The following is a 16,322-nucleotide window of genomic DNA, read 5'->3' on the forward strand; positions in this document are numbered from 1 at the left end:
GTGCCGGGACCCCCGGGCCAGCGGGGCGGAAGGCGGGGGGGGGGGCGACGGAGGGGAGGGGGGGCGGGGGTATCCCTCCTCCCCCTCCTCCTCCTCCATCCCTCCCCCTTTCTCCCTCCTCCCCCTCCCCTCCCCTCCCCCGCTCGCCGCCCCGCTCGGTGCCGGTGCCGGTGCCGGTGCCCGGGCAGCGCCGCCCCACGCCGTGCCCAGCGGAGCGGCATGGCGGGCCGCGGCCGGGGCCCTTGCCGCCGCTGCCTGCCCCTGCCCGTACCCCTGGGGCTCTGCCTGTGTCTCTGTTGCCTGCTGCTACTGCCGCCGCCCGCCGCCGGCTCCTGGAGCCCGGCCGTGCTGCAGCCCGCCGCCCGCAGGTACCGGCTCCCGGGGTACCGGGGGCACCGGGGGCATCGGGGGCACGGGGGGTGAGGAAGGGCCCCGGCATGGGCGGTAGGAAGCACCGAGGAGATGGAGCGCAGGAACCGGGGAGGGGGAGACCGGGCGCTGGGGGGCACCGGGCAGATGGGGATGCGAGCATCGGGCACGGGGGGGTTGTGGGTATCGAGGGGGCTGTGGGTACCGGGGAGCATTGGGTACCGGGGAGCATCGGGTACCGAGCGCGGCAGGCAGCCGGAACCGGGGCACCGAGGGAGGGCAGGGCAGGGGCTGCTTGGTCCGTGCTGCTGAGGCTACGGGGGTTGGAAAGGCTGAGGGGCTGCTGGGGGCTGCCGGCACTGGGGCTTACTGTGGCTGGGCTGGCAGGGCTTTCTGGGACTTGTGGGGTCGTTACTGGATCTTCTGGCATCATCACTGGGGTTGTGAGAGCTACCAGGCTGGGGCTGCTGGGGCTACTGGATGCGCTGGGGCGACTGGGCTCACTGGGGCTGCTGGGGCTTCTGGGCACATTGGGGCTGCTGGGCCAATGAGCAGCCCTGGCCCAGGGTCCTGTCTGTCCCTCGGAGGTGGCAGGGGCTTGGGGCAGCCCGCTGCCCAGTTTAGGGAGGGCCGTGGTCCCTGTCCCCACAGTCCTGCCCGTCCCGCCGGAGCGGCAGGGGGGGTGGCGGGGGGGGTTGTTTACAGGAAATCTTTGGCTCCGTCCGTGTCTCCGGCACCGGATTGCCGGGACCTCCCGGTTCCGCTCGGGTCGGCGAGGCAACGGGCAGAAGCTGCCTCATTTCCCCTTCCCCTCCTGGCCAAGCCCAGGAAGCCCCCAGCACCTTGGCACCACCCTGCTGCATCCCCCACGGATCGCCCCCAGCCCACAACCCAGCACCCACCACCCAGCACCCTTCTGTTGCCACTGAGGGGGCCCACAAGCCCCCACCCCATCCCTCTCGTTGCGCTAACGCATCGCTGCGGTCCGATGTGCCCAAGCAGAGGAAAGGTGGGGGCACGAGTCCAACCATCTGGTTTTGAGAAGGGAGGTGGGATTTGGAGCCCACCCCAGTGTGGGCTTTGCCCCAGGTGGGTACATGCCCTGGCAGCAGAGCCCGGGCCCACTCGATGCACGAGTGCCGGCCTGGCAGCGGGTGGGCCAGGTCAGGCCAGGCCATGCGAGCGCTCACACGCCGATGCCCGCCGGCTCCTGCCCCGCTCCCTGGGAGGGCATTCCCCCACATCCCCCTTCTGCCAGCCAGGATGCAAAACGGGCCGGAACCCATCCCCATCCCCACCCCCGCGGGCACCCTGCGCAGCTGGGGCTGGCACCGCTGCTGCATCCTCAGCCCGAGACGGCGCAGCCGCTTCCCGACACAGCGGCCCCAGATGCGTGGGAAACATCACCCAGCAGCTGGATGCCCACCCCAGGGCCCGGGGGGGGATGATGCTGGGGGCTGTCACCCTGGGTAGGGGGCTCGGGGGTGCTGCTGCTCCCCTCAGGACCCCGCTTGGCATGGTGGGGCGGCAGCAGAAGCGTGGAGACAGCCCTGGCGTGCTCAGCGCTTTCGTGGCCCTGGCACGGGGCCGCCTGGGACGCTGCCCGGCCGGAAAGCCCTGTGCCACCCTGCTGTGTCGTCCCCCCTCCCCATCCCCTCCCAGACAATTGTCCCCCTGCGGCGCCCACTCGTCCCCGCCACCGCCACCTCCCTGCTCGCAGGGGCTGAGCAGCGCTGCGGCGGTCCCAAAATCCTTGGGTTTGACCCCAAATCGTGCAGTGTTGGGAGTTCAGAGCTTCCGGGGGTACAGCGAGTCCTGCCTGCCACCGGGGTGGGGGCACCCGGTGTGGTGGCACCAGGGTGTTTGTGTCCCTGCAAGGGGAAACTGAGGCTGGGGGTGTGGGGGGGCGATGCCCGGGGCAGGCAGGGTGGGCAGAGCCTGGCATGAGGAGCCGGCGTGGGGCAGGCAGGCGCCCAAAGAAAGGAGCCTTTGTGCAGGGTGGGTCGGGGGCGCAGGGGGGGGCTCCGGGCCCTGCTCCAGGCCAGCCGGCGCCAGCACTGTGCTGGGCCGGGAATGCGGCAGGAATGCAGGGCCCCAGCTCCCCCCAGCCTGCCAGGGCAGCCCATGGAGGAGAGGGTCCCCCCGCGGGCACCCCAAAAGCTGGGAGTGAGCATCTCCCGGGGCAATCTGGGGGACAGAAGCCCCTGGGATGGGGAGGGATTACAGCCCAGGTGGCAGTGCCACCTCTGCCCGCCCCGCAGTGTCCCCCAGGCAGCACTGACCATGCATGCCATGTTTCCCTTCCAGCAACTGGTGCTCCTACACGGTGACACGGACCGTGTCGTGCCACATCCAGAATGGCACCTTCCTCCAGAGGGTCTTCCAGGGCTGCCGCTGGCCCCTGGCCTGCAGCGGGGGCAGGTGAGCGGCACCGCGGGGGTCCCCGGGGAGCAAGCACCCCGCATCCCACCCCAGCACCCCACATCCCACCCTAGCACCCGCGTCCTGACCCAGCACCCCATGTCCTGACCCAGCACCCTGCATCCCGCCCCAGCACCCTGCAACCTGCCCTAGCACCCTGCATCCCACTCCAGTACCCTGCATCCCACCCGAGCACCCTGCGTCCTGACCCAGTACGCCGAATGCCACCCCAGCACCCTGCATCCCCCACCACCACCCTGCATCCTGCCCCAGCACCCTGCATCCCACCCCAGCACCCTGTGGGGCTCCACTGCTCCCAGGGGGTCAAGGTGGGGGGTGGGTTGGAAATCATCTCCCCACTCTGTGCCAGCAGCTACCGCACCATCGTCCGGCCCATCTACAGGGTGACCTACAAGACAGTCACGGCGCTGGAGTGGAGGTGCTGTCCCGGGCACACTGGGGCCAACTGTGAGGAAGGTGAGGGCCAGCATGGCTGTGGGAAGGGGCCTCATCCTGCCCCAGTGCTGGGCTGCTGGTCCTTGGAGAGACAGGGTGGGGTGGTGTCACCCAGGGGCTGCACGTGGGATGTGGCACCTGGGCATCAGGTCACTGCTGGGGATGGGTGGGGAGGGTGGGGTGGATGGATGGATGGATGGATGGATGGATGGATGGATGGATGGATGGATGGATGGATGGATGGATGGATGGATGGATGGATGTTCCTGTAGGTGGATGGATCATTGAGTGGATGAGTGGGTGGAAGGACAGAGACCCCTGTGGGTGGGCAGAAGGACTGACAGTGAGTGTTTTGGGTAGGTGCAGAGGTGGCTGGGCAGATGGGTGCTGGGGGCTTGCTGTGCCCAGGGGTGGAGAACTGGAAAGGTGGATAACTGGGATGGGGTGTGGATGGACAGACGGACAGGTGGGTGGATGTTTCTGTCTGGGTGGGAGGGGATGCTGCGAGGAGATGCCTGCCTGCCTGCTGTCCCTGTGTGCCTGCACGTGGATGAATGGGTGCAAGGCTGCGCCATGCGTGGTGGTACCCTGCCTGCCTCCTTACTGGGGGAGGGGGTCTTCATCCCCACCATCACCCTCCTCCTCCTCCTTGCCTCTGCCCCAGCAGCCTGGCTGTGGGTCCCCAGCCCAGCCCTGGCTCTGTGGTGCACAGGGGGAATAGCAGGGGGCACCCAGAGGTGGGGGCACCCTGGGGACAGCACGGTGCCACCAAGGATCTGCAGGGCAGTGGCTGGCACAAGGAGCTGGGGAGCCAGCTGGGTGGCAGCAGCATGGGAGGGGAGGGGAGCGAGGCGAGGGGGGCTCCTCCTCCTCCTCCTCCCGCTCCGTGCTTGGCTGGGTGCCCCACATCTGGGCTCGCTTAGGGCAGGGCTGGCTGTCCCCTGCAGCATGGCGGTGGCTGTGCCGGGGTGGGGTGGCAGCGTGGGGGGGAGCGGGGGGTGGGAGCGACGCGCTGCCGCCAGCTCTGCTCCAGACACCCTGATCCTGCCGTGCTGGGTGGCCCCGAGCTGCTGTCCCCAGGGTCCCTTGGTGGGGGACAAGGTGCTGGGACCCTGCGATGGGGGTGGGCTGTGTCGCCAGGAACTGACACCCCCCCCTTCAAAGCCACCCCCACGTCTGAGCTGGGGGGGTCACTGGGGAGCCGTAGGGGTGTTTTGGGGGGTGGTGCTTCAGGAACAGGGAGGGTTTGGGGGGCCAGGGTGAGGGTTTGTGGGGGTTTGGGGGAGTCTGGTTTGGGTCCATGGTGGGGTTGGGGGGAGGGGAGTTGGTGTGTGGCTGTGGGTGGGCTGGGAGGATCTGGCTGGTCCCACATGGGTTTTGGGGGATGTGCCCTGGGGCCTGGAGTGGGCTGGGGGCTCACCAGGAGCAGGGATGGGGCAGAACCCCCTACAATGCCTCCCACACACACATTTTGGGGTGAGGGGAACCAGGCTTTCCCAGCCCCAAGGACTTTGGGGAGATCTCCCTTCTTGACCCCTCCCCACCCCTCGCAGACACCCACACCTTCCTCGCCCTGCGGGACGCCGGGCGCCCCGACGCAGCCGCACGACGGCCCCCCCTGCGCCCCACGGCTTTCTCAGGTGGGTGTCCCCCCCTTTGCCACCACGTGCTGCATCAGCATGGACAAAGAGGGGTGGGTGCCCCCCACCCGACCGCCTGTGCCCCCCCTTGTTTCCCCCCCACAGGGTGCCTGAACTGCAGCCGTGTCGGGGAGCTGACGGCCCGGCTCGCCACCCTCGAGGCACAGGTGAGACCCCCAAAATGCCCCCGACCCCGTGTCTGGCCACCCCTCAAGGGGCACAGGAGCCTGTGGGGTGTCGCCTTCTGGGGTGGCACCCATCCTCCCCCCCTGTCTCTTTGCCAGGTGGCCCGACTGTCAGTGGCTGAACCCCCCACCTCAGTGGGTAGGGGGATGGAGACTGGGCAGCTTTGGGGGTCCCCAGCTGCCCGTGGGAGCCCAGGGGATGACGGTAAGTGGGAGTGCAGGGAGCTGCCCCCCTCCCCAACCCCCAGCCACCCACATTCTGGGGCTCCATTGGTGGCAATGCTGCATCCCATGGTGCTGGCGGTGCCATTGCTGGGAGAAGGACCAGGGTGCTCTCAGTACTGGGGGTGGGGGAGGCACCTGGGGAACCCTTCACCTTGGGGGCTGCAGTCCCATCCCTACAACCCTCAGGGGACAGTGGTGACATATGGGGACTGGGCCAACTCCAGGGAGGATCTGATGGGCTTTGCCCCCCTCCAAGAGCTTTGGTTTGGGGCAGGGGGGCACCAGTGTGGGGCTGCTGCCCTTGGGGTGCGCTCCCCCCCCGACCAATTCTTCCCCTCCCTGCATCAGGGTGGCATCAGGGAACTGTGCAGGGGCATGGTGGTGAGTGGGCACTGGGTATGGGTGGGGGGCACCTGCCAAGGGGCTGTCCCTGGGGTGCTCCCCTGAGGATGCTGCTCGGCTGCAGGGAGACCTGGCTTGCGGGGCCCTTCGGGTCCCAAGGGAGACGCAGGAGGACGGGGACCATCGGGCATCCCTGGGGCGAAGGGTCCAGTGGGACCACCAGGTAAGAGGGGATGGGGTGCCTTGCTGTGGGGGTTGGTGGGGGGCAGGGGGGTGTCTCAGCCTTGGGGCCCAGCTCTGGCTGAGCAACCCCTTCCTGTTGGGTGGATGTCAGGGGGTTGGTGCAGAGGTTTTGGGGCTCCCAACGCCACCACACAGCTTCAGGCATCGGGAGATTGACAGGCACCCCCCCCAATCTTCACACCCTCCTCTTCCTCCCTGCAGGTCCCCCTGGCCCCCCAGGACCACCTGGTCGGGATGGAGCAAGGGGGCTCCCTGGAGAGAGGGGGTTACCTGGGCTCCCTGGCCCCCCAGGACCCCCTGCCCCCGTGGGGCCAGCGATACCCCGCATAGCTGAGCCCAGTAAGGAGAGGCTGGGGAGGGTGGGGGGGCTGCAGTGGGGGTCCCCTCCCTGGGCTGACCCCCCCAGGATGGGGCTGAAGGGAGGAAGCTGCACCAGAGCAGCACATCCCTGCCCTGGAGGGGGGTGGAATTTGGGAGCATCACCCAGGCTGGGGGTGGTATGGCCGGATCTTGCCTGGCTGGGTGGTGTGGGGGGCCCCAGGGTGATGTGCCCCCCACCCACCCCCCGTGCTCTGTCTCAGGGGACCCGCTCCTCTCCAACACCTTCATTGACACCGTGGGGGGCATTGTGGGTCCTGCTGGGCCCCCCGGACCTGCAGGGCCAATGGGTGAGTGTGTGACACCCCCCCCCCACCCCCCGATGTGGGGCACCCCACGAGGACCAAACTGAGCTGTGTGCCCTCTCCTTGCAGGTCCCCCAGGCCCCCCCGGTCCCGTCGGGCCACCTGGCCCCCCAGGACCTGATGTAAGTGCTGGGAGTACTGGTGGTGGGGGGCCACGGGGTGGCCTGAGCCCCCCACCCTGGACCCCACCCTGGGGCTGACAGCACCCATCTTGTCCTTGCACAGGGTAGAGCCGGGGCACCCGGAGCTGCCGGCCCCCCTGGGGAGAAGGGAGACAGGGTGAGTCCTGCCAGCCCAGCACCGTGACACGAGTTGGGGGGGGCTCTGCAGGGAGGGGGGGTCCAGCCGTGCCCCCCTCTCCCTGGGGCTGACAGGCTCTCTCCCTCCCCAGGGTCACCCGGGCAGCCGTGGGCAGGACGGGGCACAGGTAGGTTGGTGGGTCAGGCCCCCCATCCCTGGGGTGCAGCCCCCCCTTCCCGTGCCCCCCTCCTGCCAGGCCCTCTCCTTTCTGTGTTTCAGGGCGAGCCGGGCCCCAGGGGCGAGCCGGGCGAGAAGGGCGCTTGGGTGAGTGGGGGGTCCCCAGGGAGGGGAGAGGGGACACGTCTGCTGATGGGGGGCAGCTCCCCACGGGTGTCGGGGATGGGCATGGGGGTGGAACCCCAGCCCCCTCCACTGCTCTCCCCTGTGTCTCATCCCTGGGTCCCCAGTGGTGGCGTGGGGGTCCCCAGCTGTGCCCGGTGCCCCACACTTTGTCCCCTGGACCCCAGTGACAACATGGGGGTCCCTGGTGCTGCCCCACGCCAGGACCCTGGCGGTGGTGTGGGGGCTCCTGGCTGTGCCTGTGCCCCATCCCTGGCACCCTGCTGAGGGGCAGGGATCCCTGGCTGGGCTGGTTCCCCTCCGCCCCCCCCCAGATTCTGGAGCCAGGGGCGTGCCACTGCTGCACACTGTCCCCTCCCATGATGGGGTCACATCATCAATACGACTGCCCCTTCCCCCCAAAAAATCTGGTGGGGGGGGAAGGGGAGAGACAGCCCCCCTTGGAATGCCCATCACAGGGAGGGGGCACAGGGTGGATTTGGCTCAGCACCGCCCCACCCTCCATGTACCCCCAATTTCTTCCTCAGCATCACAGGAAGTGGGGGGTACCTGTGCCCCCCCCCCTCCCAGGGGAGGTGGCCCGGGGCCATGCAGGGGTCCGACCCCCCCCCTCACCCCCATCCCTCTCTTCTCCCCAGGGGGAGGGTTTGCACCAGCTCCGTGAGGCGCTGAAGATTTTAGCGGAGAGGGTTTTAATCTTGGAAACAATGATTGGGCTCTATGGTGAGTAGGGGGGGGGGCCAGCCCGGGCCCTGGGAGGGGACGGGGACCCCCGGGGTGGCCCCCCCCCACTCCACAGGGTGGCCCCCCCCGTCCCCACCGGCAGGTCACCAGGTCCCCATGACGTCACGGGGGCCCTTGGCTCGCTGGGGCTCAGGCACCCTGGGGCAAGGTGTCAGCCCCGCCTTGGCTGTGGTGTGATGTCATCAGCCGTGCATGATGTCATCACCCACACTGTGGCATCATGGCCAGCACTGGGGACCTGTCCTAGGGTGAGGGTCACCGGGGCACCCCCTGCCTGCACCCACAGCTGGGCACACCCCCCCCCCACCCTGGGGCAGGGCCCGGGGTGCCCACCTCGGGCAGGGACGCTCGCTGCAGGCTCTGTCTCGGGGACAAGCTGGTGGCCCCCCCAGGCAGGTTGGGGACACGTCCCCCCCAACATGTCCGGGGGCTGGTGGAGGGAGCACCCCGCTGGGACTCGCCCAGGCAGGGGACAACCATGTCCCCATCAGGGCGCTGCCGGGGACACCGAGGCAACTGCAGCTGCTGCAGGGCCAGCTCAAGGGACCCCCTTGGCCCCCCCTGGCCCCACGGGGATGGGGGAGCCCCTCGCATCCCCCTGGGGCCACGGGAGCCCCCTCGGCACCCCTCTGAGACCAGGAGCACCATCCTGGGAGACCTGGCACCCCCCACCCGGCGCTCCGGCACCCCCCCCCATCCCGCCAGGGCTGCACCCGCGCTACACCCGCCACGCCGCGCTACGCCCCCCACACCGCGTCCCCTGCGCCACGCCGTGCCCCCCGCTCCCCCAGGCCGTGCCCCCTGCCCCCCAGGCTGTGCCCCCCGCCCCCCAGGCCGTGCCCTGGGCCCCCCCAGGCCGTGCCCGCGGCGGGGCGAACGCGCGCTCTGCTCTGCTCTCTCACTCTCCCCCAGGCCAGTAGCTTCCAAACCCTCCTGCGGCAGCAGGCCCGGCTGGAGGTCCTGGCTAGAAGGGTCACCTTGCTGGAAGCCATCATCTGGCCAGGTAACGGCGCCGCCTTCCCTCCCTCCTCCCCTCCCCGCATGCGCTGGGTGCGCCGCGGCCCTCCCCGGGAGCGGGCATGGAGCATGAGGGGCTGGAGACCCCCCTCACCCCGGGGTCAGGTCCCTGGAGCACTCTTGGATTGGGAGAGATCACCACCAGGACCCTCTCGGGCCAAGGGAACTCTGGAGCGCCCCAAGGTTCAAGGGGAGACCACGGGGCCCTTCTCAAACCAAGGGAGACCATGAAGACTCTCTTGGGCCAAGAGAAACTGTGGAGCTCTGTAAATCAGGGGAGCCCCTGGAGCCCCTCCTGAACCAAGGGGGACCATGGAGACTTTGGCTTGAGAGAGACACCCATGGCCAAGGGGGCTCTGGAGCTCCCCAAGGACCAAGGGAGCCCCTGGAGCCCCTTTCAAACCGAAGGAGACCAAGGGAGCCCACAAAGAGTCTCTTGGACCAGGAGAAACCCTGGAGCCCCTCTTGAACCAAGGGCGACCATGGAGACCTTGGTTTGAGAGAGACCCCCACTGGGACCCTCTTGGGCCAAGGGAACCCTGGAGATCCCCAAGGACCAAGGGAAGACCATGGAGCCTTTCTCAAACCAAGGGAGACCCTTGGGGACCTTCTTGTCCCCAGAGCATACCTGGAGCTCTCCAAGGATGGACAGGGTCTCTGGACCCCCTTGACCCACGGGAGTCCCTGGCACCAGCTGGGGGGCGGCAGGTGCTCCCCCCTTCCCCTCCCTCTGCCTCCACTTTCCAGCTGTGCTTTCCTGCCCTCGGGGTGCCAGCGGGTGTGCCAGGCAGGGGTGCCAGCTGGGGGGGCCTTGTCTGTGTGTGTCCCCCTTTCCCTGGGCCCGGTGTGCCCCTCCCAGCATGGGGGTCCCTTGGGGGGGAATCTGGAGCCATGGGACACGACGCTGCTGCGTGGCCGGAGCACATCAGAGCCCATTTCTGCGGGGTGGGGGACCCCCACCAGCAGCACCCGATGATGGGGTGACTGGGGGGGGGTGTGTGTCTGGTATCCCACCCCCCACACACCCTGACACCTCTCTCCTTTGCCCCCCCACAGAACCAGAGCCTGGCTCGGGCAGTGCCCCCCCTGGCACGACAGCGCCCGGGCTCCCCCGCAGCAAACGTGGCAGCAGCCAGCCCCCCTACCGCATCGTGGCCCCCCACCCACGGCCCCCCGGCAGGCAGTGACGGAGCCAGGAGGGGAAGGGGTCCCTGCACTGTCACCCCCCACCCTGCGCCCACCGCCGTGTCGGTACAGGCAGGAGCATCGTCTCTGGGGGGGGGGCAGGGTGGGGGTCACCCCGCTGTGTCCCCCCAGCCCCACAGGGCATTTGGTGCTAGCCGGTGGCACGGCACCGGCCCCCCCTGCTTTGCCCCTTCATCACCACTGCTCGCATCCCCCCCTGGGGAAGGGGGGGTGCCATGGCTCCCCCACCCCCCTTTTCTGCCCCCACCCCGATGTGCAGCTCTGGGGGTGCTTAATTCCTTCCCCGAGCCCCCGTGGCCACCCCCGCGCTGGGGAAGGGGCTCTTGGGGGGGGGGGGATGTCGGTGGGGATCCCCTGGGTGGGGACCCCGCTGCGCTGTGCGCTTTGTCTCGCCGCTTTGGGACCCTCGAGGTCATTAAACGCCTCCTGAACCCGCGTCCTGTGGCGTCACTGAGCACCCCGGGTGGAGCGGGCACCCATGGGTGCTGCCACAGGGCGGGGGGGGGGGGGCTGGAGGGGGTCCCCTGCGCCCACAGTGGGGGGGCTGGGGGCAGCGGCAGCGTCCCACGGGGCGTCTCTGGGGCTGCGGTGGGGTGGGATTGGCCATGGGGAGATGGGATGCGGGGACCCAGGACACCTACACAGTGACACCCATGGGACACCCACCCACACCAAAGCACCCAAGGGACACCCACCCTGGGCAGGGCAGCCGGGCTGGCAGGCCAGGGTGGGGGGCACATGGCACAGGGTGCTGGGGGGGGACACAGGGCTGGGGGCAGCTGCTGGGGTCAGGGGCATCCCCCGGGGTGCTGTGGCAGGTGGGGCTGGCCCTGCAGCGCACCTGTGGCCTCATGGGACGCCACCACCGACAGCATGGCAGAGTGACGTCACACGTGACATCACGCCACCGCGCTCACGCCGCGTGGGCAGGGTGGGGTGGCACAACGCGGGGGCTCGGCCTGCGGTGTCAGCCGCTAGCACGTGCCACGTGCCAGCTGGCGACGTCACGCGCAGCTGGTGACGTCATGCGCAGCTGGTGACGTCATGCGCAGCTCACGGCGTCACTCGCCAGAGCGTGATGCCAGGGGGGACCACACCCCCGCACGCTGCCGGGCTCTGACAGCACGCCCCACCGCACGGCCCGGCAGCGCCGCTCGCAGCCACGTGACGTCTGACGATGACATCACGCCGACGATGACATCACGCCGGCTCGGCCCCGCCCTCCGCTCCGCCTCCCGGCCCGAACGGCACTTGCGCGACGGTCCCTAACCGCCGAGGGCCGTACCATCCCTCTGCCAGTTGTTGGGGGGGGGAGAAGCACCCAGCGCTGCTGGAGAACCGTCCTCTCGAACAACAGCCGCGGCGGCGCGGGGCGGTGCCGGTTGTTCGCGGACGGTGAGAGCCCTCGGAAGGGCAGCGGGATGGGGCGAAGCCAGCCCTCGGTGACGGCCGCCCAGGGGTTCCCCCCGCCGCCGCCGTGGTACGTCCCGCCGGGGCCGGGCGGCGCATGCGCGGTGCGGGGCGGCGGCGGCGGCCGGACGTTGGGAGCGCGGAGGAGGAAGGCGAGAAAATGGCGTCGACGGGTGAGCGGGGCCGGGGGGGGTCGGGTCGGCCCGGGGCCTTTGCGGGAGCTCGGCCGGCCTCCGGAGCCGGGGCCCACCCGGACGGGATGAACCTAAGCCCGGAGCCGGATCCGCCGGCGGCGTGCCGGGACCGCCCGTACTGTGGGGAGCGGGGCGGGGGCAGCGCTTCGGGGCCGGGCCGCGGCCCTGTCACGGCGGGGCGAGGCGAGGCGAGGCGCTGGGCCCGGCCCTCCCGCGCTGCGGTGGTGGGGTCCCTCCTCCCTCCCTCCCGGGCTCCGTGGCCGTCCTGTCCCCCGCGCACCCGTCTCCCCACCCCCAGCAGCGCTGCCCTCGCGGTGGCCGGGATCCCCTCGGTCCCTCCCCGGGTGCCCGTGAGAGGGGCGTCCTCAGCACCGCGTCCTGCGTGCCCCGGCCCCAGAAGGTTCTTTGGAGTTCCGCTCTACCAGGAGATCCCTGCCCTTCCCCAAGGCTTCCTTCGGCCTCTCGCTGCAGGGTGGTTTCCCGCTCCCAAACGTGGTGTGTTTTTTAAAGAAAAAATAAAGCCAGCCAAGCAAAACAGGGGGAAATGTGCCTTTAAACGAGAGCTCCGGCTGGGTGCGAGTCGGTTAAAACCAAAGCTCAGCAATATCAGTCTTTAAAGGAGCCTGAAACCAGCCGAAAGGTCGGGTCTCTCCGTGGGGGGAAGAAGCATCCCAAGCCGCGGGGGAATATGAGGAGTATCACCTTGGAGGGGGCGGGGGGGAAACAAACGAGCAACCCGAAAGTTCCTAAAGTAACACGTGCCGATGGAATTGTGGAAATGGGCTTTAAAAACGCAGCTGCTTTTCCACTCAAGACATGGAAATGTTCTTCCATGGGAGCTGCTATTTTCGGCACAGCTATTGTGCTCTTGAGCCTCGTGAAATAGAAGGATGAAGATTGATTTCCCACTGGAAATAAAGGCTCTGAGAGGGTTTTAACTAAATGAACTGGAATAATATTGTTTGGTTTTTTTTTTTTCTCCCCAAATGTTTTGTGTTAATCTGAACTCGAGTGAATTAGGAGATTCCTGGTGGCAAATTGCAAATTCAACACCTGGATTTAAATCCTGCTGAGGTGGGGAGATGTGGTGCCTGGGTGGGACTGGGGGAAGGCTGTAAGAAGGAGTGTGTGATGGGTGTTTAGTTGAGCACCATGTGTGTTACTCAAAGCCCCAGCAGCTCTTTGTGAGGGTGGTATGTTCCTGGGGGTCTACTGGCAAGGGGAGAAAGTTGGGGATGTAACCTAACAGGGGGCAGAAAATGAGAATTAAATGAGGAATAATGAGGTTTGGGGAGCAGGAGGGTGAAGAAAGAGGCTTGTAGAACAGGAGATGTGTGGAAGAGGGTAGGCATTGAGTTGTGGGGGAGAATGGAGAGGTGGTACAAGGAGGCAAGAGGGAAGATGGGTGGGGGGGAATGGACATTAGTGGTTTGTAACGCTCGGGGTTCAGTGGAGCTCAGAGCCACGTGTGGACTGGAAAATTGAAAAAAAAAAACCCCAAAAGAGCATCAGCCCTGAATGTAACAAGCTGGATTTTCAGTATTAAACATGACAACCTGCAAAGAAAGCAGGAGTGGTGCCAGGGCAGTTTAACAACTTGTGCGGTGCGTCTCGGGAGCGCCGAAGCCTCTGGTTAGCAGTTCAGCTTTATTGTGTGGGGTATTTCCATCGTCTCCCTTCCGTGCTCGTACCGGTTCCTGGGCTCTAGTGCAAGGTCAGGGTAATTAGTATCTCTCAAAATTCACTGCCCGAGTCACAGCTCTTCCTTGTCCATCAACACACATCCCAGGGTCACCAGCTCTGGCATCAGCAAAGTGCGACGGAGGAAAAGCTGCGGAGGGGGGTTGGAGAGGAGAGATGAACCCGCAGCCCTGAGGAGCTGGGTGCTGGTGGATGAAAAGAGCTTTTCCAGAGTTATTCCTGGTGCTCCTTTGTGTTAAAGTAGCCGTTACTGGGATGTTCCAGGTTCCCTAAACTCCTAATCTTCAGTTTTCTCCCCGAGATGAACATACCCTGAGGTGCCCCCACGCCGAAACCTCCCTGCACGGGACTGCCTGGCTCTGCCTGAGGAGATCCCTGCTAGCATCCAGCTTCTGCCTCCAGCTCAGGCAGAGCAGCAGAGGCGATCGAGCTCTGAAGTCGTTCCCCATTTCTCTGTCCTCTCCTGGTCCTGGCAGAGCTGGAATCTGGCTGGTCTGAGCGACGAATTCGTCGTTGCTGGAGACGTTTGGATGGGAACTGGAGTTGGTTGGCGGCTTTGAGGGGAAGCGTTGAGCTCAGGAGCTGTAATCACTGAAAATACAGCCTTGTAATTGCCATGTGGGCGCCTTTTCCATTCCCACCAGCGAACCAGCTCAGCAGAGACTTCTCTGCTTGGATATTCGGCATCTCAGGTCTCTAAATCAGGGTAATGGCGTTAAATTGGTGCTGTAAGAAAGGAATTACTGCTAACTGCCCTTCGGAAACCCTGCTAGGGGACAAGTGTTAGAACATTCCAGCCGTTTGTGTCCTTGAAAGTTAAATAGAAAGAACCAAACAAGGTGGTTTCTACAGAGCCAGAAGCTTCCAACCTGGCCCTTTGAAACCAAGGCAGGGGGTTGTGTCAGCCCCAGTGTTTCTTTTGTTCCAACCCCCCTCCACCTCCTGCCAACCCCCTTGGGTGTTATCCAAGGTGGCAGTTAAATTAAAGTAGGGTCATTTGAGATCAAAGTTGTTGCTGCGATTGGCAGTAACAATGAAGGGAAGAGAGGGTTTTGTTTCCCCTAGAAAAGCCTGAAAAAAGCGCATTTACCTTGCACTCTTTTGAAACTGGATTTCCAGCGGTTTATTGCAGCTCTTTCAAGCTGCAGGAGGAAATTCCAGCTGCTGTGCTCTTACACTGCTAATTTTGTTAAGCCTTTGTCAACCTTTCCCCCCTCTCTCTTTTTTTTTTCCCCCTTTTCTTGCAGATTATAGTACCTATAGTCAAGCTGCAGCTCAGCAGGGGTAAGTAGCATTACGCTTTTATCCTCTCTGGTTTAAAAAGATGTCATATATAAGTATCTAATAATCAGAGTTTAGTCTTAACTCAGGTACATCTGCAAATTAGCTTCTAGGTACTGTATTACCATCGTGTTTCAGCAGAAATGATTTGGATGTACAGAAATGGTCTGGAGAGATGTTTTGTGTGAGTAGGGAGTGTGGGGACGCATTGTAAACCTCTTCAAATTCCTCTTACAGCTACAGCGCGTACGCACCTCAGCCAGCCCAAGGATATGCACAGACCACCCAGGTAAAGCATGAGATGGCTTTATGATTGCTGCTCAACCAAATGTCTTCCAGTAAACTACACAGGGCTCTGCTGGCTGTGGAAAACTGAGCAGAGATGGCAAAATCTGTCATTGGAAGTTGTCCTGTAGCTCCCCACACGCCCAAACTGCCTGCTTAAAGGGGAAACAGTCCCAGTGTAACGACCCTTCAGAGTCTCCTTCTCCATTAACCCACCTGAGCCGAAGGTGCTTCTTGCTGGGAAGGTTATAAAAGCCCAACTCTGGTGTGGGTGTGACACCACCCTGTTGGTGGATGTTTTGCTCAGCGGTGTAGGAGAGAAAAACCTTTAAAGAAAAGGGGTGTGTGTGTGGTAACTAGCTGTTAGATTTCTTTTGCACGGAGGTATTGTTGCTAAAACTGTTAATACTCTCACTTGGCTGGGCAGCAAAATGATAATGATCTTTAAACCATGCTTATTTTTAATCCTTAGACTATGTTACTAAGCCTGTGTTTGTATACACACTCTGAGTATGTTTTCAAAGGTAAACTTTTGTCCTTAAAAAGTGGCCTAGGTTTATTTTCTCTTGCCTCCCTGGAGAGGTGTTTGAAGGGAGAATCCTGCCACCCCCGAGTACCTCTGCAGATAAACCCCACCACGCTGCTCGGAGCCTTACTGAGCGGCTTCGAATCGGTTCATTCTGGTTGTGGTAACAGCTCAGGCTGAGCAGGAGCTGCTTCCCATGCCCACTCAGGCTGCCTCTGGCACGCTGTCTGTACTAGCTGGTCTGAGGCAGATGAGGCTGCAGCAGGGTCAGAAGGCTCTTGTGACAAATATCGGTGTTGCAGGAGCACAGGTTGGGTCTTGCCATTTGGGTCAGCTCAAACGAGGGCGATGGTCATTTTTATTTTGAATAAGTGTTTTGAGACACAACAATTGCAGATCCTGCTGACAACTCTGCAGGTTACATGGAAGGACAAGTGTAAGCAGACTGGGAAGTGTAAGAACAGAAGGCCTCAAAAACATCCTCCCCTGCGAGACTAAAACAAGTAAACTCAGGTATAGACAATGACTGTGTGGGGTTTGCAGTGTTTCCTGCCTCTCCATGCAGTGAGCTTCCACAGGCAATGAAATACTCCAGTCAGAGATTTTCTACTCTGGCTTGAGTTCATGGAGACCAGTTTGTGAGTAACACTGTCCTAGGTCCCAAAAGGCCTTTTAAGTTCTGAGCTCCCACAGGAGTCAGGAAATCCCTTTGGGAATCTGGACATAGAGGCTTGTTTCTGTGCCGTAACATTAGAGTTTTATCTCAAACCAAACTGCTGGCCACACAGAGTTGT

At 64.4% G+C, this 16,322-nt stretch overlaps 2 protein-coding genes across 4 annotated transcripts in view; both read left to right on the forward strand.

Moving 5' to 3' along the window:
• Nucleotides 1-219: 219 nt before the first annotated feature.
• Nucleotides 220-10,520, forward strand: EMID1 (EMI domain containing 1; the record flags this gene model as incomplete). The annotated part of the gene is made up of 15 exons (XM_084272072.1): nt 220-368; nt 2,677-2,790; nt 3,161-3,267; nt 4,800-4,886; nt 4,992-5,053; nt 5,171-5,276; nt 5,763-5,861; nt 6,083-6,220; nt 6,463-6,549; nt 6,634-6,686; nt 6,790-6,843; nt 6,956-6,991; nt 7,084-7,128; nt 8,821-8,911; nt 9,982-10,520. The coding sequence occupies 15 exons, from the start codon at nt 220-222 to the stop codon at nt 10,110-10,112; spliced, it is 1,359 nt and encodes a 452-aa protein (XP_084128198.1). The 3' UTR covers nt 10,113-10,520.
• Nucleotides 10,521-11,638: 1,118 nt separating this feature from the next.
• EWSR1 (EWS RNA binding protein 1) overlaps nt 11,639-16,322 on the forward strand; it is a gene marked incomplete at its 5' end in the record, with an annotated part of 20,813 nt that continues 16,129 nt past the window's right edge. For all 3 annotated transcript variants that reach the window (XM_084272274.1, XM_084272275.1, XM_084272276.1), the window contains 3 exons: nt 11,639-11,714; nt 14,684-14,720; nt 14,955-15,006. In XM_084272274.1, coding sequence (XP_084128400.1) covers nt 11,639-11,714; nt 14,684-14,720; nt 14,955-15,006 — 165 coding nt within the window. The remainder of the gene's footprint in view (nt 11,715-14,683; nt 14,721-14,954; nt 15,007-16,322) is intronic.

Source organism: Gallinula chloropus (assembly GCF_964237585.1).
Source record: "Gallinula chloropus genome assembly, chromosome: 17".
Classification (NCBI taxonomy): Eukaryota; Metazoa; Chordata; class Aves; order Gruiformes; family Rallidae; genus Gallinula; species Gallinula chloropus.